The following is a 27,690-nucleotide window of genomic DNA, read 5'->3' as shown; positions in this document are numbered from 1 at the left end:
CATACATCCCTATACATCGTCGTCCTCCCCATCACTGTGCCCCTCCAGCACCCCTATGTGTCTATGGGGTGTCTATGGATCTCTATGGGTCTCTATGGATCTCTATGGATCTCTATGGGTCTCTATGGGTCTCTATGGGTCTCTATGGATCTCTATGGGTCTCTATGGGTCTCTATGGGTCTCTATGGATCTCTATGGGTCTCTATGGATCTCTATGGGTCTCTATGTGGCTCTATGGGGTCCCTATTGTCCCAGTGGCCCCTATATGTCCCTATATACCCCCATATACCCCTATAGCCCCCCATACATCCCTATCCATCCCCATACATCCCTATACATCGTCCTCCCCATCGCTGTGCCCCTCTATGGCCCCGCTCTATGGGTCTCTATGGGTCTCTATGGGTCTCTATGGGGTCCCCATGTGCCCCTATGGTCCCTATAGCCCCTATAGCCCCTATACATCGTCCTCCCCATCACTATGTCCCTCCATGGCCCCGCTCTCGTCGATGTCGGGCAGTGAGGTGGTGTCTATGTATCCCTATGTATCCCTATGGCCCCATATACCCCTGTATGTCCCCATATACCCCTATATGTCCCCATATACCCCTATATGTCCCCATATGTCCCCATGTGTCTCTGTGTGTCCGTATGTGTCCCTATGGGTCCCTCTGTGGTGTCCATGGGGTTCTATGGGGTGTCTGTGGAGCTCTATGGGGCTCTGTGGAGCTCTATGGGTCTCTATGGATCTCTATGGGGCTGTATGGGTCTTTATGTGCTCTATAGGTCTCCATGTGTCCCTATGGGCCCTATGTGTCTTTATGGGTCTCTATGGATCTCTATAGGGTTGTATGGGTCTCTATGGGTCTCTGTGGATCTCTGTGGATCTCTATGGGTCTCTATGGCTCTCTATGGATCTCTATGTGTCTCTATGGCTCTCCATGGATCTCTATGGGTCTCTATGTGTCTCTATGGATCTCTATGTGTCTCTATGGGTCTCTATATGTCTCTATGGATCTCTATGGGTCTCTATGGGTCTCTATGTGTCCCTATGGCCCCTATGGGCCCTATGTGTCTTTATGGGTTTCTATGTGTCCCTATATGTCCCCATGTGTCCCTATGGGCCCTATGGGTCTCTATGGTGCTCCATGGGTCTCTATGGGTCTCTATGGGTCTCTATGGATCTCTATGGGTCTCTATGGGTCCCTATGTATCCCTATAGCCCCCTATGGTCCCTATACATCCCTATCCATCCCCATACATCCCTATACATCGTCGTCCCCATCGCTGTGTCCCTCCATGACCCTGCTCTATGGGTCTCTATGGGTCCCCATAGCCTCCTATAGCCCCCTATGGTCCCTATCCATCCCCATACATCCCTATACATCGTCCTCCCCATCACTGTGCCCCTCCACGGCCCCGCTCTCGTCAATGTCGGGCAGTGAGGTGGTGTCTATGTATCCCTATGGCACCTATGGTCCCTATATGTCCCCATATACCCCTATAGCCCCCTATAGCCCCTATAGACCCTATACATCGTCGTCCCCATCGCTGTGCCCCTCCACGGCCCCGCTCTCATTGATGTCGGGCAGTGAGGTGGTGTCTATGTATCCCTATGTATCCCTATGGCCCCCATATACCCCTATAGCCCCCTATAGCCCCCTATACATCCCCATACATCCCTATACATCGTCGTCCTCCCCATCACTGTGCCCCTCCAGCACCCCTATGTGTCTATGGGGTGTCTATGGATCTCTATGGGTCTCTATGAATCTCTATGGGTCTCTATGGGTCTCTATAGTCTCTATGAGTCTCCATTGGTCTTTATGGGGCTCTATGGGGTGTCCATGGTGCAATATGAGGTGTCTATGGGGTTCTATGGGTCTCTATGGGTCTCTCTGTGTCCCTATGGTCTCCATGTGTCCCTATGTGCCTCTATGGCCTCTATGGGTCTCTATGGATCTCTATGTGCCCCTATGGATCTCTATGGATCTCTATGGGTCTCTATGGGTCTCTATGGGTCCCTAAGTGTCCCTATGGTCCCCATGTGTCCCTATGTGCCCCTATGGCCTCTATGGGTCTCTATGGGTCCCTATGTATCCCTATAGCCCCCTATGGTCCCTATACATCCCCATACATCCCTATACATCCCCATAAATCCCTATACATCGTTGTCCTCCCCATCACTATGTCCCTCCATGACCCTGCTCTATGGGTCTCTATGGGTCTCTATGGGTCTCTATGGGGTCCCCATGTATCCCTATGGCCCCCATATACCCCTATATACCCCTATATGTCCCTATATACCCCTATATGTCCCTATATACCCCTATAGGCCCCATACATCCCTATACATCGTCCTCCCCATCACTATGTCCCTCCATGGCCCCGCTCTCGTCGATGTCGGGCAGTGAGGTGGTGTCTATATATCCCTATGGCCCCCATATACCCCTATATGTCCCTATATACCCCTATATGTCCCTATATACCCCTATAGCCCCCTATAGCCCCCATAGCCCCTATACATCGTCCTCCCCATCGCTGTGCCCCTCCATGGCCCCGCTCTCATCGATGTCGGGCAGTGAGGTGGGGTCTATGTATCCCTATGTATCCCTATGGCCCCCATATACCCCTATATGTCCCTATATGCCCCCATATACCCCTATAGCCCCTATAGCCCCCATACATCCCTATACATCCCTATACATCCCTATCCATCCCCATACATCCCTATACATCATTGTCCTCCCCATCACTATGTCCCTCCATGACCCTGCTCTATGGGTCTCTATGGGTCTCTATGGGTCTCTATGGGTCTCTATGGGGTCCCCATGTGCCCCTATGGTCCCTATAGTCCCCATATACCCCTATAGACCCTATACATCGTCCTCCCCATCGCTGTGCCCCTCCATGGCCCCGCTCTCGTCGATGTCGGGCAGTGAGGTGGTGTCTATATATCCCTATGGCCCCCATATACCCCTATATGTCCCTATATACCCCTATATACCCCCATATACCCCTATATGTCCCCATATGTCCCCATGTGTCTCTGTGTGTCCGTATGTGTCCCTATGGGTCCCTCTGTGGTGTCCATGGGGTTCTGTGGGGTGTCTATGGAGCTCTATGGGGTGTCTATGGAGCTCTATGGGTCTCTATGGATCTCTATGGGGCTGTATGGGTCTTTATGGTGCTCTATGGGTCTCCATGTGTCCCTATGGTCCCTATATGTCTCTATGGGTCTCTATGGATCTCTATAGGGTTGTATGGATCTCTGTGGGTCTCTATGGATCTCTATGGGTCTCTATGGGTCCCTATGTGTCCTTATGGTCCCCATGTGTCCCTATATGTCTCTATGGGTCTCTATGGATCTCTATGGGTCTCTGTGGGTCTCTATGGATCTCTATAGGGTTGTATGGGTCTCTATGGGTCTCTATGGATCTCTATGGGTCCCTAAGTGTCCCTATGGTCTCCATGTGTCCCTATGTGCCCCTATGGCCCCTATGGGTCTCTATGGATCTCTATGGGTCTCTATGTGGCTCTATGGGGTCCCTATTGTCCCAGCGGCCCCTATATGTCCCTATATGCCCCTATAGCCCCCTATAGCCCCTATAGCCCCTATACATCGTCGTCCCCATCGCTATGCCCCTCCATGGCCCCGCTCTCGTCGATGTCGGGCAGTGAGGTGGTGTCTATGTATCCCTATGGCACCTATGGTCCCTATATGTCCCTATATGCCCCCATATACCCCTATAGCCCCTATAGCCCCTATACATCGTTGTCCTCCCCATCGCTGTGCCCCTCTATGACCCCGCTCTCGTCGATGTCGGGCAGTGACTCCACTCGCTGCAGCCGGAGCTCGGACAGCGCCAGCGGAGGGAGGTGGTTCTGTTCCGGGAACAGCCACGGCTTCCATTCGGGGCGGTGCCGGGACTTCCACTGCGGGTAGCGGCGGGAGGCGGCCTCCAGGCGGAACAGCGCCTGTGTATAGGATATATGGGGTTATATAGGGTTATATATAGGGGATATAGGGTTATATGGGGTGTATGGGGTGTATATGGGGTGTATATGGGGTGTATGGAGTGTGTATGGGGTGTGTATGGGGTGTATATGGGGTGTATGGGGTGTGTATGGGGTGTGTATGGGGTGTATATGGGGTGTATATGGGGTGTATATGGGGTGTATGGGGTGTATGGGGTGTATATGGGGTGTATATGGGGTGTATATGGGGTGTATGGGGTGTATGGGGTGTATATGGGGTGTATATGGGGTGTATATGGGGTGTATATGGGGTGTATAAGGGGTGTATATGGGGTGTATGGGGTGTATATGGGGTGTATATGGGGTGTATATGGGGTGTATGGGGTGTATATGGGGTGTATGGGGTGTATATGGGGTCTATATGGGGTGTATATGGGGTGTATGGGGTGTATATGGGGTGTATATGGGGTGTATAAGGGGTGTATATGGGGTGTATGGGGTGTATATGGGGTGTATGGGGTGTATATGGGGTCTATATGGGGTGTATATGGGGTGTATGGGGTGTATATGGGGTGTATATGGGGTCTATATGGGATCTATATGGGGTCTATATGGGGTGTATATGGGGTGTATGGGCGGTGCCGGGACTTCCACTGCGGGTAGCAGCGGGAGGTGGCCTCCAGGCGGAACAGCGCCTGTGTATAGGGGATATATAGGGGATATATGGGGTTATATATAGGGGATATAGGGTTATATGGGATTATAGGGGTGTATATGGGGTGTATATGGGGTGTATATGGGGTGTATGGGTGGTGCCGGGACTTCCACTGCGGGTAGCGGCGGGAGGCGGCCTCCAGGCGGAACAGCGCCTGTGTATAGGATATATAGGGTTATATGGGGTTATATATAGGGTTATATGGGGTGTATATGGGGTGTATGGGGTGTATATGGGGTGTATGGGGTGTATATGGGGTGTATATAGGGTTATATGGGGTGTATGGGATGTATATGGGGTGTATATGGGCTGCATATGGGGTTATATGGGATATATAAGGGTTATATGGGGTGTATGGGGTTATATGGGGTGTATATGGGGTGTATATGGGGTTACATGGGGTATATGGAGTGTGTATAGGGTGTGTATGGGACGTATATGGGGTGTGTATGGGATGTATATGGGGTGTGTATGGGATGTATATGGGGTGTGTATGGGATGTATATGGGGTGTATGGGGTGTATATGAGGTGTGTATGGGGTGTATACGGGTTGTATGGGGTGTATATGGGGTGTATATGGGGTATATGGGGTGTATGGGGTGTATGGGGTGTATATGGGGTGTATATGGGGTGTATGGGGTGTATGGGGTGTGTATGGAGTGTGTATGGGGTGTGTATGGGGTGTATATGGGGTGCATATGGGGGTGTATATGGAGTATATGGGGTGTATATGGGGTCTATATGGGGTGTATGCGGTGTATATGGGGTGTATAGGGCTTTATAGGGCTCTATGGGGCTCTGTGGGGCTCTATGGGGCACTATGAAATTATATAGGGCTGTATTGGGCTCTATGGGGCTGTATAGGGCTGTATAGGGGTATACTGGGCTGTATAGGGTTCTATGGGCTCTATGGGGCTGTATGGTGTGTATAGGGCTGTATATGGCTCTATAGGCTGTATGGGGGTATATGGGGCTGTATAGGGCTCTGTGGGGCTCTATGGGGCTGTATGGGAGTATATAGAGCTCTATGAGGCTCTATGGGGCTCTGTGGGGCTGTATGGAGTATATAGGGCTGTATGGGGCTCTGTGGGGCTCTATGGAGTATATAGGGCTGTATGGGGCTCTGTGGGGCTCTATGGAGTATATAGGGCTGTATGGGGCTCTGTGGGGCTGTATGGGGTATATAGGGCTCTATGGGGCTCTGTGGGGCTGTATGGGGTATATAGGGCTGTATGGGGCTCTGTGGGGATGTATGGACTCTATGGGGCTGTATGGGGCTCTGTGGGGATGTATGGGGTATATAGGGCTGTATGGGGATCTGTGGGGCTGTATGGGGTATATAGGGCTGTATGGGGCTCTATGGAGTATATAGGGCTGTATGGGGATCTGTGGGGCTGTATGGGGTATATAGGGCTGTATGGGGCTCTGTGGGGATGTATGGACTCTATGGGGCTGTATGGGGCTCTGTGGGGCTGTATGGGGTATATAGGGCTGTATGGGGATCTGTGGGGCTGTATGGGGTATATAGGGCTGTATGGGGCTCTATGGAGTATATAGGGCTGTATGGGGATCTGTGGGGCTGTATGGGGTATATAGGGCTGTATGGGGCTCTATGGAGTATATAGGGCTCTATGGGGCTCTGTGGGGCTCTATGGGGCCCTATGGGGTTCTTTAGGGCTCTATGGGGTTCTATGGGGCTCTATGGGGCTCTATGGGTCTCTATGGGGCTGTATAGGTCTCTGTGGGGCTCTATGGGGCTGTATAGGTTTCTATGGGGCTCTATGGGGTTCTATGGGGCTCTATGGGGCTCTACGGGGCTGCACTTACCTTTGGTGCTAAGAGCTGTGAGGATTTATTGACCACCCAGCGGGGCAGGGAGCCTGGGGGGGATAGAGACATATATACCCTATATACCCCATAGATCCCATATACCAAATACACCCTATAGATCCCATATACCCCATATACCCCATATATCCCATATACCCCATATACCCCATATATCCCATATACCCCATATACCCCATATACCCCATATATTCCATATACACCATAGACCCCATATACCCCATAGATCCATATACCCCATATACCCCATAGATCTCATATGCCCAATATACCCTATAGATCCCATATACCCCATATACCCCATATACCCCACATACCCCATATACCCTATAGATCCCATAAACCCCATAAACCCCATATACCCCATACACCCCATACACCCCATATACCCCATATACCCCATACACCCCATATACCCCATATACCCCATACACCCCATACACTCCATATACCCCATACACCCCATACACCCCATATACCCCATATACCCCATACACCCCATACACCCCATATACCCCATATACCCCATACACCCCATATACCCCATATACCCCATACACCCCATACACCCCATATACCCCATATACCCCATACACCCCATATACCCCATATACCCCATACACCCCATATACCCCATATACCCCATACACCCCATACACTCCATATACCCCATACACCCCATATACCCCATACACCCCATATACCCCATACACCCCATATACCCCATATACCCCATATACCCCATACACCCCATATACCCCATATACCCCATACACCCCATATACCCCATATACCCCATATACCCCATACACCCCATATACCCCATATACCCCATATACCCCATACACCCCATATACCCCATACACCCCATATACCCCATATACCCCATAGATCCCCTATACCCCCTATATCTGACCCCATATCCCACCTTTAGAGTCAACCTGTGCCCTATAGCGCCCCATACACCCCATATACCCCATATACCCCCTATATCTGACCCCATATCCCACCTTTAGGGTCCACCTGTGCCATGTATGTGATGCAGCACCCCATAGTGCCCTATAGCACCCCATATACCCCATACACCCCATATACCCCATACACCCCATATACCCCATACACCCCATACACCCCATACACCCCCTATATCCCCTATATCCGACCCCATATCCCACCTTTAGGGTCGACCTGTGCCGCATAGCACCCCATACACCCCATATACCCCATACACCCCATACACCCCATATACCCCATACACCCCATACACCCCATATACCCCATACACCCCATACACCCCATATACCCCATATACCCCATACACCCCATATACCCCATATACCCCATATACCCCATACACCCCATATACCCCATGGATTCCCTATATCCCCTATATCCCGCCCCATATCCCACCTTTAGGGTCGACCTGTGCCATGTAGGTGATGCAGCACCCCATAGTGCCCCATAGCGCCCCATACACCCCATAGCGCCCTATACGCCCCATATACCCCATATACCCCCTATATCTGACCCCATATCCCACCTTTAGGGTCCACCTGTGCCATGTATGTGATGCAGCAGCTGTTGGGCCCCGTCCCCGTCAGCAGGTACCCGGTACAGATGGACACGGCCCGCACCACGTCCTTACGGGGTGGGTAGTTCTATGGGGCACACATATAGGGCACTCAGACCCATAGCGCCCCATAGAACCCCATAGCTCCCCATAGGTGGCCCTATATGGCCCCATAGTGTCCCATAGCTCCCCATAGTGCCCTATATGGCCCCATAGCACCCCATAGTGCCCCATAGCGCCCCATAGTGCCCTATATGGCCCCATAGCACCCCATAGCACCCCATAGTGCCCCATAGAGCCCCATAGTGCACCATAGTGCCCCATAGCATCCCATAGAGCCCCATAGGTGGCCCCATAAAGCCCCATAGCGTCCCATAGCCCCTTATATGGCCCCATAGTGCACCATAGCGCCCTATATGGCCCCATAGCACCCCATAGTGCCCCATAGCGCCCCATAGCGCCCACTAGTGCCCCATAGTGCCCCATAGAGCCCCATAGCACCCCATAGCACCCCATAGTGCCCCATAGAGCCCCATAGCGCCCTATATGGCACCATATACCCCATATCACCCCATATACCCCATTACATTCCATAGCGCCCTATGTGGCCCCATATCCCCCATATCTGACCGGGTGTTTGACGGATCTGTTGATGATGATGAAGCCGTCCCCTATTGGCAGCCATAGTGCCTTATATGGCCCCATAGCACCCCATAGCTCCCCATAGCGCCCCATAGCACCCCATAGCACCCCATATACCCCATATGGCCCCATATCTGACCGGGTGTTTGACGGATCTGTTGATGACGATGAACCCGTCCCCTATTGGCAGCCATAGTGCCTTATATGGCCCCATAGCACCCCATATCACCCCGTATCACCCCATATCACCCCATAGCACCCTATATGGCCCCATATCACCCCATAGCACCCTATATGGCCCCATATCACCCCATAGCGCCCTATATGGCCCCATATCCCCCATATCTGACCGGGTGTTTGACGGATCTGTTGATGATGATGAAGCCGTCCCCTATTGGCAGCCATAGTGCCTTATATGGCCCCATAGCGCCCCATAGCTCCCCATAGCACCCTATATGGCCCCATAGCACCCCATAGCTCCCCATAGCACCCCATAGCACCCCATAGCTCCCCATATCACCCCATATCACCCCAAAGCGCCCTATATGGCCCCATATCTGACCGGGTGTTTGATGGATCTGTTGATGATGATGAACCCGTCCCCTATTAGCAGCCATCATAGCACCCCATAGCACCCTATATACCCCATATATCCCATTACACCCCATAGCACCCTATATGGCCCCATATCACCCCATAGCTCCCCATATCACCCCATAGCGCCCTATATGGCCCCATATCACCCCATAGCTCCCCATATCACCCCATAGCGCCCTATATGGCCCCATATCTGACCGGGTGTTTGACGGATCTGTTGATGATGATGAAGCCGTCCCCTATTGGCAGCCATAGTGCCTTATATGGCCCCATAGCACCCCATAGCTCCCCATAGCACCCCATATCACCCCATATACCCCATATCACCCCATATCACCCCATAGCACCCCATAGCACCCCATATACCCCATATCACCCTATATCACCCCATATACCCTGTATCACCCCATATCACCCCATAGCGCCATATATGGCCCCATATCTGACCGGGTGTTTGACGGATCTGTTGATGATGATGAAGCCGTCCCCTATTGGCAGCCATAGTGCCTTATATGGCCCCATATACCCCATAGCACCCCATAGCACCCCATAGCACCCTATATGGTCCCATAGCACCCCATAGCGCCCCATATCACCCCATAGCGCCCTATATGGCCCCATATCTGACCGGGTGTTTGACGGATCTGTTGATGATGATGAACCCGTCCCCTATTAGCAGCCATCATAGCACCCCATAGCACCCTATATACCCCATATACCCCATTACACCCCATAGCACCCTATATGGCCCCATATCACCCCATAGCGCCCTATATGGCCCCATATCCCCCATATCTGACCGGGTGTTTGACGGATCTGTTGATGATGATGAACACGTCCCCTATTTGCAGCCATAGTGCCTTATATGGCCCCATAGCACCCCATAGCTCCCCATATCACCCTATATCACCCCATATACCCCGTATCACCCCATATCACCCCATAGCACCCTATATGGCCCCATATCTCCCATATCTGACCGGGTGTTTGACGGATCTGTTGATGATGATGAACCCGTCCCCTATTGGCAGCCATCATAGCACCCCATAGCACCCTATATACCCCATATACCCCATAGCACCCTATATGGCCCCATATCACCCCATAGCGCCCTATATGGCCCTATAGCACTGACCGGGTGTTTGACGGATCTGTTGATGATGATGAACCTGTCCCCTATTGGCCGCCATACTGACTTATATGGCCCCATAGCGCCCCATAGCTCCCCATATCACCCCATAGCGCCCTATATGGCCCCATATACCCCATATCACCCCATAGCGCCCTATATGGCCCTATAGCACTGACTGGGTGTTTGACGGATCTGTTGATGACGATGAACCCGTCCCCTATTTGCAGCCATAGTGCCTTATATGGCCCCATAGCGCCCCATAGCACCCCATATCACCCTATATCACCCCATATACCCCGTATCACCCCATAGCACCCTATATGGCCCCATATCTGACCGGGTGTTTGACGGATCTGTTGATGATGATGAACACGTCCCCTATTGGCCGCCATAGTGCCTTATATGGCCCCATAGCGCCCCATAGCTCCCCATAGCGCCCCATATCACCCCATAGCGCCCCATAGCTCCCCATAGCGCCCCATAGCACCCTATATGGCCCCATAGCACCCCATATCTGACCGGGTGTTTGACGGATCTGTTGATGATGATGAAGCCGTCCCCTACTGGCAGCCATAGTGCTTTATATGGCCCCATAGCACCCCATAGCTCCCCATATCACCCCATAGCGCCCTATATGGCCCCATATCACCCCATAGCGCCCTATATGGCCCTATATGGCCCCATAACACCCCATATCTGACCGGGTGTTTGACGGATCTGTTGATGATGATGAACCCGTCCCCTATTTGCAGCCACGATCGCAGCGTCACCACGTCGCGGTTCTTCAGCGGCTTCGGGCAGCGCCCTGCGGGGTTATGGGACATGGACTTATGGGGCACAACATGGGGACTTATGGGGCAACCATTACAACCCATAGAGCCCCATTACACCCCATAGGACACCCAGTATCACCCATAGGAAACGCATTACACCCCATAATGCCCCCATTACAACCTATAGTGCCCCCATTACACCCCATAGACCCCCATTTCACCCCATAGACCCCCATTACACCCCATAGACCCCCATTACACCCCATAGAACCCCCATTACACCCCATAGACCCCCATTACACCCCATAGTGCCCCCATTACACACCATAGGACCCCCATTACACCCCACAGAGCCCCATTACACCCCATAGACCCCCATTACACCCCATAGGACCCCCATTACACCCCATAGACCCCCATTACACCCCATAGACCTCCATTGCACCCCATAAGACACCGAGTATCACCCATAGACCCCCATTACACCCCATAGGACCCCCATTACACCCCATAGACCTCCATTGCACCCCATAAGACACCGAGTATCACCCATAGGGCTCCTATTACGACCCATTATGACCCATAGACCCCCATTACACCCCATAGTGCCACCATTACACCCCATAGAGCCCCATTACACCCCATAGTGCCACCATTACACCCCATAGACCCCCATTACACCCCATAGACCCCCATTACACCCCATAGAACCCCCATTCCACCCCATAAACCCCCATTCCACCCCATAGAGCCCCATTACACCCCATAGGACCCCCATTACACCCCACAGGACCCTCATTACGACCCATAGGACACCCAGTATGACCCATAGACCCCCATTACACCCCATAGGACACCCAGTATCACCCATAGGACCCCCATTACATCCCATAGACCCCCATTACTCCCCATAGATCCCCATTCCACCCCATAGACCCCCATTACACCCCATAGGACCCCCATTACACCCCATAGGACACCCAGTATCACCCATAGGCCCCCTATTATGACCCATTATGACCCATAGGACCCCCATTACACCCCATAGTGCCCCCATTACCCCCCATAGATCCCCATTACCCCCCATAGATCCCCATTACACCCCATAGGACCCCCATTACCCCCCATAGAGCCCCATTACCCCCCATATACCCCCTATCTCCCCCCTGCTCACACGCGTAGTATCCCACATCTTCATAGACACCCATTACCCCCCATAGACCCCCATTCCACCCCATAAGGCCCCATTATGCCCCATAGAGCCCCATTACACCCCATAGTGCCCCCATTCCACCCCATAGACCCCCATTCCACCCCATAGACCCCATAGACCCCCATTCCACCCCATATACCCCATGTCCCCCCCCTGCTCACACGCATAGTATCCCACATCTTCATAGACACCCATTACCCCCCATATGACCCCCATTCCACCCCATAGACCCCCATTCCACCCCATAGACCCCCATTACACCCCATAGGACACCTATTCCACCCCATAGACCCCCATTACACCCCATAGACCCCATAGACCCCCATTACACCCCATAGACCCTCATTCCACCCCATATACCCCATAGACCCCCATTCCACCCCATAGACCCCCATTACCCCCCATATACCCCCTATCCCCCCCCTGCTCACACGCATAGTATCCCACATCTTCATAGACACCCATTACCCCCCATAGGACCCCCATTCCACCCCATAGACCCCCATTCCATCCCATAGAGCCCCATTACACCCCATAGAGCCCTCATTACACCCCATAGTGCCCCCTTTACCCCCCATATGACACCCATTCCACCCCATAGTGCCCCCATTACACCCCATAGGACACCCAGTATCACCCATAGGGCCTCGATTACGCCCCACTATGACCCATAGGACCCCCATTACACCCCATAGACCCCCATTCCACCCCATAGAGCCCCCATTACACCCCATAGGATCCCCATTACACCCCATAGAGCCCCCATTACACCCCATAGACCCCCATTATGCCCCATAGAACACCCATTACGACCCATAGTGCCCCCATTACACCCCATAGAGCCCCCATTACACCCCATAGGACACTCAGTATCACCCATAGGACACCCATTGCACCCCATAGTGCCCCCATTACGACCCATAACATCCCATAGGGCACCAGTATGACCCATAGGACCCCCATTACACCCCATAGGACCCCCATTACCCCCCATAGATCCCCATTACACCCCATAGACACCCATTATGCCCCATAGAACACCCATTACGACCCATACTCCCCGGATTACACCCCATAGACCCCCATTACACCCAATAGGACACCCATTACACCCCATAGACCCCCTTTCCACCCCATAGAGCCCTCATTACACCCCATAGTGCCACCATTGCGACCCATTACACCCCATAGTGTCCCCATTCCACCCCATAGACCCCCATTACCCCCCATAGACCCCATAGACCCCCATTCCACCCCATAGACACTCATTCCACCCCATATACCCCATAGACCCCCATTCCACCCCATAGACCCCCATTACCCCCCATGTACCCCCTATCCCCCCCCTGCTCACATGCGTAGTATCCCACGTCTGCGTTGGCGCTGACGCGGCCGATGTCGAAGCTCTCGATGACGTTTCGGTCCCATTTGCTGCGATACTCGGAGTCGTGCAGCACGTCGTACAGCGTCGCAGCCGACACGTCCCTGCACTCCATCCTGCACTGCAAGGAACCGCGTCAATGGGGCGGGGGGTGCAGCGCTGCATGGGGGAGCATTGCACGCATGGACTGGGTGCTGCATGGATGCAATGTTGCATGGATTGGGTGATGCATGGATGCAACGGTGCATGGATTGGGTGCTGTGTGGGTGCAGGGTTGCATGCATTGGGTGTTGCGTAGATGCAACGTTGCATGGATTGGGTGTTGCATGGATTGGGTGCTGTGTGGATGCAATGTTGCATGCATTGGGTGTTGCATGCATTGGGTGCTGTGTGGATGCAATGTTGCATGGATTGGGTGTTGCATGCATTGGGTGCTGTGTGGATGCAATGTTGCATGCATTGGGTGTTGCATGGATTGGGTGCTGTGTGGATGCAACGTTGCATGCATTGGGTGTTGCATGGATTGGGTGCTGCGTGGATGCACCGTTGCATGCATTGGGTGTTGCATGCATTGGGTGCTGCATGCATGCAACGTTGCATGGATTGAGTGCTGCATGGATGCAACGTTGCATGCATTGGGTGCTGCATGGATGCAATGTTGCATGGACTGGGTGCTGCATGGGTGCAGGGTTGCATGCATTGGGTGTTGCGTATATGCAACGGTGCATGGGTTGGGTGTTGCATGGATTGGGTGCTGTGTGGATGCAACGTTGCATGCGTTGGGTGTTGCATGGATTGGGTGCTGCGTGGATGCACCGTTGCACGCATTGGGTGTTACATGGATGCACCGTTGCACGCATTGGGTGTTACATGGATGCAACGGTGCATGGATTGGGTGTTGCGTGGGTGCAACGGTGCATGGATTGGGTGTTGCGTGGATGCAACGGTGCATGGATTGGGTGCTGCGTGGATGCAACAGTGCATGGATCGGGTGCTGCGTGGATGCAACGGTGCATGGATTGGGTGCTGCGTGGATGCAATGGTGCATGGATTGGGTGCTGCATGGATGCAACGGTGCATGGATTGGGTGCTGCATGGGTGCGACGGTGCATGGATTGGGTGTTGCATGGATGCAATGTTGCATGGATTGGGTGCTGCGTGGGTGCGACGGTGCATGGATTGGGTGCTGCATGGATGCAGCATTGCACGCACAGAGCGGTGCATGGGTGTGGCTGTGCATGCATGCAGTGTTGCATGCATAGAGTGGTGCATGGATTGGGTGTTGCATGGGTGGAGCGTTGCAGGGATGCAGCGGTGCATGGGTGGAGCGTTGCATGGGTTGGGCAATCGCATGGATGCAGCGTTTGTGGGGGTGCAGCGCTGCATGGGGGAAGCATTGCATGCATGGATTGGGTGTTGCATGGATGCAACGTTGCATGCGTAGAGTGGTGCATGGTTTGGGTGTTGCATGCATAGAGCGGTGCATGGATTGGGCGTTGCATGGGTGGAGAGTTGCATGGATGCAGCGGTGCATGGATGGAGCGTTGCACGCATGGATTGGGTGTTGCAAGGGTGCAGCAGTGTATGGATGGAGCATTGAATGCATGGAGTGGTGCGTGGGTGCAGCAGTGCATGCATGGATTGGGTGTTGCATGCATGGAGTGATGCATGGGTGTTGTGGTGCATGGATGCAGTGGTCCATGGATGGAGTGCTGCATGCATGGAGTGATGCATGGGTGTAGCTGTGCATGCATGCAGTGTTGCATGCATAGAGCGTTGCATGGATACAGTAGTGCATGGGTGGAACATTGCATGGGCAGAGTGTTGCACTCATGGATTGGGTGCTGCATGGGTGGAGTGATGCATGGATTCAGCAGTGAATGCATGGACTGGGTGTTGCATGGCTGCAATGGTGCATGGCTGGAGGGCTGCATGCATGGAGTGATGCATGGGTGCAGCAGCGCATGCACTGATTGTTGCATGGATGCCGTGGAGCATGGATGGAGCGTTGCATGGGCAGAGCAGTGCATGCATGGATTGGGTGTTGCATGGATGGAGTGGTGCATGGGCAGAGCGTTGCATGGATGCAGCGTTTGTGGGGGTGCAGCGGTGCATGGGTGGAGCAGTGCATGCATGGATTCGGTGCTGCATGGGTGCAGCATTGCATGGACAGAGCGTTGCATGCATGGAGTGGTGCAGGGTCGCATGCATGGATTGGATGTTGCACCAATGCAGCACTGCATGCATGGAGTGCTGCATGGGCGGAGCATTGCATGCATGGACTGGGTGTTGCACAGATGCAGAACTGCATGGATGGAGCATTGAATGCACAGTGTGGTGCGTGGCTGCAGTGGTGCATGCATGGATTGGGGCTGGGTGTTGCACAGATGCAGCATTGCATGCATGGATGGAGTGTTGCATGCATAGATAAGGTGTTGCAAGGATGCAGTGTTGCATGGGTGGGGCTTTGCATGCATGGAGTGGCACGTGGGTGCAGCAGTGAATGCATGGACTGGGTGTTGCATGGATGCAGCGGTGCATGGACGGGGCATTGTATGCATGGAGCGTGGGGTGCCCTCTTAGATCCCCATTGGGGTGCCATTAGGTTCCCATCGGGGTGCCCACTCCAATACCCATTGGGGTGCTATTAGGATTCCCATTGGGGTGCCCTCTCAGATACCCATTAGGGTTCCCATTAGGTGCCCACTGGGGTGCCCTCTCTGATACCCATTGGGATTCCCATTGGGGTGCCCCCTAGGATTCCCATTGGGGTGCCATTGGGATTCCCATTGGGGTGCCCTCTCTGATACCCATTAGGATTCCCATTGGGATGCCCCCTAGGATACCCATTGGGGTGCCATTAGGTTTCCCATTAAGATTCCCATTGGGATTCCCATTGGGGTGCCCCCTAAGATTCCCATTGGGATGCCCTCTCAGATTCCCATTGGGGTGCCATTAGGTTTCCCATTGGGATGCCCCCTAGGATTCCCATTGGGGTGACATTAGGTTTCCCATTGGGGTACCATTAGGATTCCCATTGGGGTCTCCTCTCAGATACCCATTGGGGTACCATTAGGATTCCCATTGGGGTGCCATTGGGATTCCCATTTGGGTACCATTAGGTTTCCCATTGAGATGCCCTCTCAGATACGCATTGGGGTGCCATTGGGATTCCAATTGGGGTGCCCATTGGGATGCCCTCTCAAATATCCATTGGGGTTCCCACTCAAATACCCATTAGGGTGCCATTGGGATTCCCATTGGGGTTCCCATTGGGACGCCCACTAGGATTCCTATTGGGGTACCATTAGGTTTCCCATTGGGTTTCCCATTGGGATTCCCATTGAGGTGCCCACTCAGATCCCCATTGGTGTGCTATTAGGTTTCCCACTGGGTGCCCACTCAGATACCCATTGGGGTACCATTAGGATTCCCATTGGGGTGCCCCCTAGGATCTCCATTGGGGTGCCATTAGGTTTCCCATTGGGGTGCCCTCTCAGATACCCATTAGGATTCCCATTGGGGTGCCCTCTCAGATACCCATTGGGATTCCCATTGTGATGCCCCCTAGGATTCCCATTGGGGTACCATTAAGTTCCCCATTGGGTGCCCACTCAGACACTCATTGGGGTGCCATTAGGTTTCCATTAGGATTCCCATTTGGGTGCCATTAAGATTCCCATTGGGGTGCCCATAGGGATGCCCACTCCAATCCCCACTGGGGTGCTATTAGGTTTCCCATTGGGGTGCCCATTCAGATACCCATTAGGGTTCCCATTGGGTGCCCACTGGGGTGCCCTCTCTGATACCCATTGGGGTGCCATTGGGATTCCTATTTGGGTGCCCACTCAGATACCCATTGGGTGCCCATTGGGTTGCCCCCTAGGATCCCCATTTGGGTGCCATTAGGATTCCCATTAGTGTGCCCATAGGGATGCCCACTAGGATACCCATTGGGGTGCCATTAGGTTTCCCATTGGGATTCCCATTGGGATGCCCCCTAGGATTCCCACTGGGGTGCTATTAGGATTCCCATTAGGGTGCCCATTGGGGTGCCATTAGGTTTCCCACTGGGGTGCCATTAGGATTCCCATTGGGGTTCCCATTGTGGTGCTCTCTCAGATACCCATTAGGGTGCCCACTCTGATACCCATTGGGGTGCCATTAGGATTCCCATTAGGGTGCCATTAGGATTCCCATTGGGATGCCCTCTCAGATACCCATTAGGGTGCCCCCTAGGATTCCCATTGGGGTGCCATTGGGATTCCCATTAGGTTTCCCATTGGGGTGCCCTCTCAGATACCCATTGGGGTGCCATTGGGATTCCCATTGGGGTGCCATTAGGTTTCCCATTGGGGTGCCCACTCAGATACCCATTAGGGTGCCCACTCTGATACCCATTGGGGTGCCATTGGGATTCCCATTAGGTTTCCCATTGGGGTGCCCACTCTGATACCCATTGGGGTGCCATTAGGATTCCCATTAGGTTTCCCATTGGGGTGCCCACTCAGACACCTATTGGGGTGCCATTGGGATTCCCATTGGGGTGCCCACTCAGATACCCATTGGGATTCCCATTGGGGTGCCCCCTAGGATTCCCATTGGGGTGCCATTAGGATTCCCATTAGTGTGCCCATAGGGATGCCCACTAGGTTTCCCATTGGGGTGCCTCCTAGATTGGGGTACCATTAGGTTCCCCATTGGGTGCCCACTCAGACACTCATTGGGGTGCCATTAGGTTTCCATTGGGGTTACCATTAGGGTGCCCCCTAGGATCCCCATTGGGGTGCCATTAGGTTTCCCATTGGGATTCCCATTGGGATGCCCATAGGGATGCCCACTCAAATACCCATTAGGGTGCCATTGGGATTCCCATTGGGGTTCCCATTAGGGTGCCCACTCTGATACCCATTGGGGTGCCATTAGGATTCCCATTGGGATGCCCTCTCAGATACCCATTAGGGTGCCCACTCTGATACCCATTGGGGTGCCATTAGGTTTCCCATTGGGGTTCCCATTGGGATGCCCACTCAGATACCCATTGGGGTGCCATTAGGTTTCCCATTGGGGTTCCCATTGGGGTTCCCATTGGGATGCCCTCTCAAACACCCATTGGGGTGCCATTAGGATTCCCATTGGGATGCCCTCTCAGATACCCATTAGGATGCCATTGGGATTCCTATTGGGGTACCATTGGGATGCCCACTCAGATACCCATTGGGGTGCCATTAGGTTTCCCATTGGGATTCCCACTGGGGTTCCCATTGGGGAGCCCTCTCAGATACCCATTGGGGTGCCATTAGGTTTCCCATTGGGGAGCCCTCTCAGATACCCATTGGGGTGCCATTAGGATTCCCATTAGGGTGCCATTAGGATTCCCATTGGGGTTCCCATTGGGATGCCCTCTCAGATACCCATTAGGGTGCCCACTCTGATACCCATTGGGGTGCCATTAGGATTCCCATTAGGTTTCCCATTGGGGTGCCCACTCAGATACCTATTGGGGTGCCATTGGGATTCCTATTTGGGTGCCCACTCCTACCCACTGGGGTGCCATTAGGTTTCCCATTGGGGTTCCCATTGGGGTTCCCATTGGGATGCCCTCTCAAACACCCATTGGGGTGCCATTAGGTTTCCCATTGGGGTGCCCACTCTGATACCCATTCGGATTCCCATTGGGATGCCCCCTAGGATTCCCATTGGAGTGCTATTAGGATTCCCATTAGGGTGCCCACTGGGGTGCCATTAGGATTCCCATTGGGGTGCCCATAGGGATGCCCACTAGGATACCCATTGGGGTGCCATTAGGATTCCCATTGGGATGCCCCCTAGGATTCCCACTGGGGTGCTATTAGGATTCCCATTAGGGTGCCCATTGGGGTGCCATTAGGTTTCCCACTGGGGTGCCATTAGGTTTCCCATTGGGATTCCCATTGGGGTGCCCATAGGGATGCCCACTCAAACACCCATTAGGGTGCCATTAGGATTCCCATTGGGGTTCCCATTGGGGTGCCCACTCAGATACCCATTAGGGTGCCCACTCTGATACCCACTGGGTTGCCATTAGGATTCCCATTAGGTTTCCCATTGGGGTGCCCTCTCAGATACCCATTGGGGTGCCATTGGGATTCCCATTGGGGTACCATTGGGATGCCCACTCTGATACCCATTGGGGTGCCATTAGGATTCCCATTAGGTTTCCCATTGGGGTGCCATTGGGATTCCTATTGGGGTGCCCACTCCTACCCACTGGGGTGCCATTAGGTTTCCCATTGGGGTTCCTATTGTGTCGCTATAGGGCTGTTCCCCCCCCCCCCATTGCCACCCTCAGTGCCACCCTTTGCCGTCCCAGCCCTGAGTCAATATTGACTCAATGGGGTGTGGGGGGAGGAGGAAGAGGACAATGTGTGGGGTGGGGGTTGGGGGGGCACCCTATAGGGCTGGATTCACTATGGGGACGGAGCTGCCCCATAGCGGGGGGGGGTGTCAGTGTTCCGGATGGCTGGCACCCATGGGTGCGTGAACAGGACATCCTGTCCACCCCCATCCCCCTCCCTATGGGGCACGGCCCGCATGGCTGCCCCATAAGTAGACGTGGCACAACCCCATTGTCACCTGATGGGACACCCCCACCCCCCCCATGGGGATTTATGGGGCACAATGGGGTCCCCACTCAGCTCTGAGACCCCCCCAACCCCCGCATGGGGACTTATGGGGGCTCAATGGGGTCCCCCCCACCATGGGGACTTATGGGGCACAATGGGGTCCCCACTCAGCTCTGAGACCCCCACAACCCCCCCATGGGGACTTATGGGGCACAATGGGGTCCCCCCCACCATGGGGACTTATGGGGCACAATGGGGTCCCCCCCACCATGGGGACTTATGGGGCTCAATGGGGTCCCCCCCACCATGGGGACTTATGGGGCTCAATGGGGTCCCCACTCAGCTCTGAGACCCCCCCAACCCCCGCATGGGGACTTATGGGGGCTCAATGGGGTCCCCCCCACCATGGGGACTTATGGGGCACAATGGGGTCCCCACTCAGCTCTGAGACCCCCACAACCCCCCCATGGGGACTTATGGGGCACAATGGGGTCCCCCCCACCATGGGGACTTATGGGGCACAATGGGGTCCCCCCCACCATGGGGACTTATGGGGCTCAATGGGGTCCCCCCCACCATGGGGACTTATGGGGCTCAATGGGGTCTCCCCCCCCACCCCCCCAGGAACTTATGGGGCACAATGGGGTCCCACCCCCTTATCACCTTTCTATGGGGTCCCCTTTCTATGGGGCACATTGGGGTCTCCACTCTATGGGGTCCCCTTTCTATGGGGTCCCCTCTCTACGGGGCACATTGGGGTCCCATCTCTATGAGCTCCCCTCTCTATGGGGTCCCCTTTATATGGGGTCCCTTTCTATGGGATCTCATCTCTATGGGGTCCCCTTTTATGGGGTTCCCTCTCTATGGGGTCCCCTCTCCATGGGGTCCTCTTTCTATGGGGTCCCATCTCTATGGGGTCCCCCCTCTATGGGGTCCCCTCTCTATGGGGTCCCCTTTCTATGGGGTCCCCTTTCTATGGGGTCCCATTTCTATGGGGTCCCCTCTATGGGGTCACCTCTCTATGGGGTCCCCACTCTATGGGGTCCCATCTCTATGGGGTCCCCTCTCTATGGGGTCCCCACTCTATGGGGTCCCCTTTCTATGGGGTTCCATTTCTATGTGGCCCCCTCTATGGGGTCCCCTCTCTATGGGGTCCCTTTTCTATGGGGTCCCCTTTCTATGGGGTCCCATCTCTATGGGATTACCTCTCTATGGGGTCCCCACTCTATGGGATCCCATTTCTATGGGGTCCCATCTCTATGGGGTCCCCTTTCTATGGGGTCCCATTTCTATGGGGTCCCTTCTCTATGGGGTCCCCTTTCTATGGGGTCCTCTTTCTTTAGGGTACCCTTTCTATGGGGTCCCCACTCTATGGGGTCCCCTCTTATGGGGTCCCCATTCACCATAGTGTTCCCTACTCCCTATAGGGTCCCTCCTCACTATGGGGTCCCTATTCACTATAGGGGTCCCCACTCCCTATAGGGTCCCTCCTCACTATGGGGTCCATGGGGGTCCTCGCCTCCTATATGGCCCCTCCTCCCTATAGGGTCAGCACCAGCCATGGGGGTCCCCACTCCCTATAGGGTTCCTCCTCTCTCTATGGGGTCCCTATTCAACATGGGGGCTCCCACTCCCCATAGGCTCCCCCTTCCCCATAGGGTCCCCCCATCTCCATAGGGTCCCCATAGGATCCCCATAGGGTCCCCAATCCTCCCCTCATGTCCCCATAGGATCCCCATTCCCCCCCCGTCCCCATAGAGTCCCCATAGGGTCCCCATAGGGTCCCCATTCCCCCCCTCCTCTATATCCCCATAGGGTCCCCCCTTCCCCATAGCCCCCCTTCCCCATAGCCCCCCATGTCCCCATAGGATCCCCATTTACCCCCTCCCCTATATCCACATAGGGTCTTCATAGCCCCCCATAGGCTCCCCATAGTATCCCCATAGCACCCCATAGGGTCCCCATAGGATCCCATTCCCCCCCAATCCCCTATATCCCCATAGGGTCCCTATAGGGTCCCCATCCCCATAGAGTCCCCATAGGGTCCCCATTCCCCCACTATCCCCATAGGGTCCCCCCTTCCCCATAGCCCCCCATGTCCCCATAGGGTCCCCATTCAGCCCCCATCCCCATAGGGTCCCCATAGAGCCCCATGTCCCCATAGGATCCCCATAGGGTCCCCCCTTCCCCATAGCCCCCCATGTCCCCATAGGGTCCCCATCCTCCCCCCATCCCCATAGGGTCCCCATAGGGTCCTCACTCCCCTCCCATCCCCATAGGGTCCCCCCTTCCCCATAGCCCCCCCCATGTCCCCATAGGGTCCCATAGGGTCTCCATAGGGTCTCCATAGGGTCCCCATCCCCCCCCCCATCCCCATAGTGTCCCCATAGCCCCCCATAGAGTCCCCATAGGATCCCCATAGGGTCCCATTCACCCACTCCTCTATATCCCCATAGGGTCCCCATAGGGACCCCCCTTCCCCATAGCCCCCCATGTCCCCATAGTGTCCCCATAGTGTCCCCATAGAGTCCCCATAGGATCCCCATTCCTCCCCCTCCCCTATATCCCCATAGGGTCCCCATTGCCCCCCATGTCCCCATAGGGTCCCCATTCACCCCCTCCTCTATATCCCCATAGGTTCCCCATCCCCATAGGGCCCCCATTCCCCCCCCATCCCCATAGTGTCCTCATAGGGTTCCCAATCCCCCCCATCCCCACAGGGTTCCCATAGGGTCCCCCCTTCCCATAGCCCCCATGTCCCCATAGCCCCCCATGTCCCCATAGGATCCCTGTAGGATCCCATAGAGTCCCCATAATGTCCCCATAGGGTCCCCATAGCCCCATAGGGCCCCCATAGTGTCCCCATATCCCCCCATATCCCCCCATAGTGTCCCATAACCCCCCCCCCCTTGATGCAATGCACCCCATGCGCCCCCCCCCGGCTCTGACCCACACCATAGGACCCCATATCCCCCCATAGGATCCCCTATATCCCCCCTCACCTTGATGCACTGCACCCCGCTGTGGCTCCCCATAGGGTCCCCATAGAGTCCCCATAGGGTCCCCATTCACCTCCCCATTCCCATAGCCCCCCATAGTGCCTCCATAGTGTCCCATAGGCTACCCATAGGATCCCCATAGGGTCCCCAATCCCCCCCTCCATCCCCATAGAGTCCCCATAGTGTCCCCATAGGGTCCCCATTTACCCCCCCCCCCCCCGTACCCCTAGGATCCCCATAGAGTCCCATTCCCCCCCATCCCCATAGTGTCCCCATAGGGTCCTCATTCCCCCCCCATCCCCATAGTGTCCCCATAGGATCCCCATAGGATCCCCATAGGCCCCCCATAGTGTCCCCATAGCCCCCCATGTCCCCATAGGATCCCCATAAGGTCCCCATTCCCCCCCATCCCTATAGTGTCCCCATAGGGTCCCCATAGTGTCCCCATAGGGTCTCCATGCCCCCACTATTCCCCCCCCCATCCCCATAGGATCCCCATAGTGTCCCCATAGGATCCCCATAGTGTCCCCATAGGGTCCCATTCTATCCCCCCCCATCCCCATAGGATCCCCATAGTGTCCCCAATCCCCCACCCCCCATCCCCAAAGGGTCCCATTTCCCCCCTCCCCTATATCCCCATAGGGTCCCCATAGGATTTCCATAGCCCCCCATAGGGTCCCATTCTATCCCCCCCATCCCCTATATCCCCATAGCCCCCCCATATCCCCCCATATCCCCCCATATGATCCCCTATCCCCCCCCTCACCTTGATGCACTGCACCCCGTTGCCCCCCCCGGCTCTGACCCACACCACAGGACCCCATAGTCCCCCATAGCCCCATAGTGTCCCCATATCCCCCCATACCCCCCATATCCCCCCATAGCCCCATAGGATCCCCATAGGGTCCCATAGGATCCCCATATCCCCCCATAGCCCCCCATACCCCCTATACCCCCCCATAGCCACATAGGATCCCCATATCCCCCCATAGGATCCCCATATCCCCCCATAGCCCCATAGGATCCCCATATCCCCCCATACCCCCTATACCCCCCCATAGCCACATAGGATCCCCATATTTCCCCATAGCCCCATAGGATCCCCATATCCCCCCATAGGATCTCCATATCATCACTATATCCCCCCATAGCCCCCCATAGCCCCATATCCCCCCATAGGATCCCCCATATCCCCCTCACCTTGATGCAGTGCACCCCGCTGTCCCCCCCTGCTCTGCCCCACACCATAGGACCCCATAGCCCCCCATAGCCCCCCATATCCCCCCATAGCCCTATATCCCACATATCCCCCCATAGGATCCCCATATCCCCCCATAGTCCCATAGGATCCCCATATCCCCCCATAGGATCCCCATATCCCCCCATAACCCCATAGGATCCCCATATCCCCCCATAGGATCCCCATATCCCCCCATATCCCCCATATCCCCCCATAGGATCCCCATATCATCACTATATCCCCCCATACCCCCCATAGGATCCCCATATCATCACTATATCCCCCCATACCCCCCATATGCCCCCATCCCCCCTCACCTTGAAGCATTGCACCCCGCTGTCCCCCCCCGCTCTGCCCCACACCATAGGACCCCATAGCCCCCCATATCCCCCCATATCCCCCCATAGCCCCCATAGCCCCCCATAGCCCCATAGGATCCCCATATCCCCCCATAGCCTCATAGGATCCCCTTTATCCCCCTCACCTTGATGCACTGCACCCTGCTGTCCCCCCCGGCTCTGCCCCACACCATAGGACCCCATAGCTCCCCATAGCCCCATAGGATCCCCATAGGGTCCCATAGGATCCTCATATCCCCCCATATGATCCCCTATATCCCCCCTCACCTTGATGCACTGCACCCCGCTGTCCCCCCCTGGCTCTGCCCTACACCATAGGACCCCATAGTCCCCCATAGCCCCATAGTGTCCCCATAGCCCCCCCATAGTGTCCCATAGGCTACCCATAGAGTCCCCAATCCCCCCCTCCATCCCCATAGAGTCCCCATAGGGTCCCCATAGCCCCATAGGGTCCCCATAGGATCCCATAGCCCCCCATAGGATCCCCATATCCCCCCATAGCCCCATAGGATCCCCATATCCCCCCATAGGATCCCCATATCCCCCCATAGTCCCATAGGATCCCCATATCCCCCCATAGGATCCCCATATCCCCCCATAGCCCCATAGGATCCCCATAGGGTCCCATAGGATCCCCATATCCCCCCATAGGATCCCCATATCATCACTATATCCCCCCATATCCCCCCATAGCCCCATAGGATTCCCATAGCCCCCCATACCCCCCATAGCCCCCCATGGCCCCATAGGAGCCCCATAGAATCCCATAGAGTCCCCATAATGTCCCCATAGGATCCCATAGGGTCCCCATACCCCCCATAGCCCCATATCCCCCCATATGATCCCCCATCCCCCCTCACCTTGATGCATTGCACCCCGCTGTCCCGCCCCGCTCTGCCCCACACCATAGGACCCCATAACCCCCCATAGCCCCATAGTGTCCCCATAGCCCCCCATAGCCCCCCCATAGTGTCCCATAGGCTACCCATAGGCTACCCATAGAGTCCCCAATCCCCCCCTCCATCCCCATAGAGTCCCCATAGGGTCCCCATAGCCCCATAGGGTCCCCATAGGATCCCATAGCCCCCATGCCCCCCATATCCCCCCATAGCCCCATAGGATCCCCATATCCCCCCATAGCCCCCCATAGGACCCCATATCCCCCATAGCCCGCCATAGCCCAATAGGATCCCCATAGCCCCCATAGCTCCCCATACCCCCCATATCCCCCCATACCCCCTATATCCCCCCATACTCCCCATATCCCCCATATCCCCCATACCCCCTATATCCCCTCATATCCCCCCATACCCCCCATATCCCCCATACCCGCTATATCCCCCCATATCCCCCCATACCCCCTATATCCCCCCATATCCCCCATACCCCCTCACCTTGATGCACTGCACCCCGCTGTCCCCCCCTGCTCTGCCCCACTCCATAGGACCCCATAGCCCCCCATAACCCCCATAGCCCCCCATAGCCCCATAGGATCCCCATATCCCCTCATAGGATCCCCATATCCCCCCATATCCCCCCATACCCCCCATATCCCCCCATATCCCCCATCCCCCCTCACCTTGATGCATGGCACCCCGCTGTCCCCCCCCGCTCTGCCCCACACCATAGGACCCCATAGCCCCCCATAGCCCCCTATACCCCCCATATCCCCCCCATAGGATCCCCATACCCCCCCATAGGGTCCCATAGGATCCCCTATATCCCCCATAGGATCCCCATATCATCACTATATTCCCCCCATACCCCCCATAAACCCCCATAGGATCCCCCTATACCCCCCATAGCTCCCCATAGGAACCCCATACCCCCTATATCCCCCCATAGCCCCATATCCCCCCATAGCCCCATAGGATCCCCATATCTCCCCATAGGATCCCCATATCCCCCCATAGAATCCCCATATCTCCCCATAGGATCCCCATAGCCCCCCATAGCCCCTATACCCCCCCATAGCCACATAGGATCCCCATATCCCCCCATAGCCCCATAGGATCCCCATATCCCCCCATACCCCCCATAGCCCCATAGGATCCCCATATCCCCCCATAGGATCCCCATAGGGTCCCATAGGATCCCCATAGCCCCCCATAGCCCCATATCCCCCCATATCCCCCATCCCCCCTCACCTTGATGCAGTGCACCCCGCTGTCCCCCCCCGCTCTGCCCCACACCATAGGACCCCATAGCCCCATAGGATCCCCATATCCCCCCATAGGATCCCCCCATACCCCCCATATCCCCCCATATGATCCCCCATCCCCCCTCACCTTGATGCATTGCACCCCGCTGTCTCCCCCCTCTCTGCCCCACACTCGGACGCCCCCTTTGCCGTAGCGCAGCTTCCAGCCCCGCTCCCCTTCGCACTCCTCCTTAAACGCCGCGAAGTCGCGATCGTCCGGCAGCTCCACGGTATCGCGACACGGCGACGCCATGGGGGCGATATGGGGGGGGGGGGGCTCTATATGGGGGGGTCTATATGGGGGGGGGTCTCTATATGGGGGATCTATGGGGAGGTCTCAATGCTGGGATCCCTATGGAGGTATCACGGTGTATGGAAACATCCCCCCCCCCACACACAGAGGAGGTTAGAGGTGGGAGGGGAGGGGCCAAGGGGGGGGG

The 27,690-nt window shown here is 55.4% G+C and overlaps 1 protein-coding gene across 9 annotated transcripts; it reads right to left on the bottom strand.

Moving 5' to 3' along the window:
- STARD10 (StAR related lipid transfer domain containing 10) lies at positions 1-27,690 on the bottom strand. Of its 9 annotated transcripts, XM_085536596.1 has the most exons (8): positions 27,339-27,536; positions 13,821-13,968; positions 11,182-11,285; positions 8,080-8,197; positions 6,519-6,571; positions 3,807-3,975; positions 2,174-2,202; positions 1-1,538 (listed from the first exon to the last, which is right to left on the bottom strand). In XM_085536596.1, the coding sequence occupies exons 1-8, from the start codon at positions 27,501-27,503 to the stop codon at positions 1,527-1,529; spliced, it is 798 nt and encodes a 265-aa protein (XP_085392722.1). In that variant the 5' UTR covers positions 27,504-27,536; the 3' UTR covers positions 1-1,526. The 9 variants fall into 9 exon arrangements, 7 of the variants coding, with proteins under 7 accessions (XP_085392722.1, XP_085392721.1, XP_085392720.1 ...); XM_085536595.1 differs by lacking the exons at positions 1-1,538; positions 2,174-2,202 and adding an exon at positions 2,209-2,771; XM_085536594.1 differs by lacking the exons at positions 1-1,538; positions 2,174-2,202 and adding an exon at positions 7,950-7,962 and having other exon boundaries at positions 2,209-3,975; positions 8,093-8,197.

Source organism: Coturnix japonica, chromosome 1 (assembly GCF_054131305.1).
Source record: "Coturnix japonica strain WE chromosome 1, WE-NBRP24, whole genome shotgun sequence".
In the NCBI taxonomy this organism is placed as follows: Eukaryota; Metazoa; Chordata; class Aves; order Galliformes; family Phasianidae; genus Coturnix; species Coturnix japonica.
The sequence above is the reverse complement of the archived record's forward strand: the minus strand, read 5'-3'. Positions and strand labels throughout refer to the sequence as shown.

Coding starts and splice junctions, on each gene's coding strand:
- STARD10 (XM_085536593.1), bottom strand. CDS start 27,503: ATGGCGTCGCCGTGTCGCGATACCGTGGAGCTGCCGGACGATCGCGAC. Junction 13,969..27,338: donor GCGGGGTGCAATGCATCAAG/GTGAGGGGGGAT, acceptor GGTTCCTTGCAG/TGCAGGATGGAGTGCAGGGA. Junction 11,286..13,820: donor AGACGTGGGATACTACGCAT/GTGAGCAGGGGG, acceptor ATAACCCCGCAG/GGCGCTGCCCGAAGCCGCTG.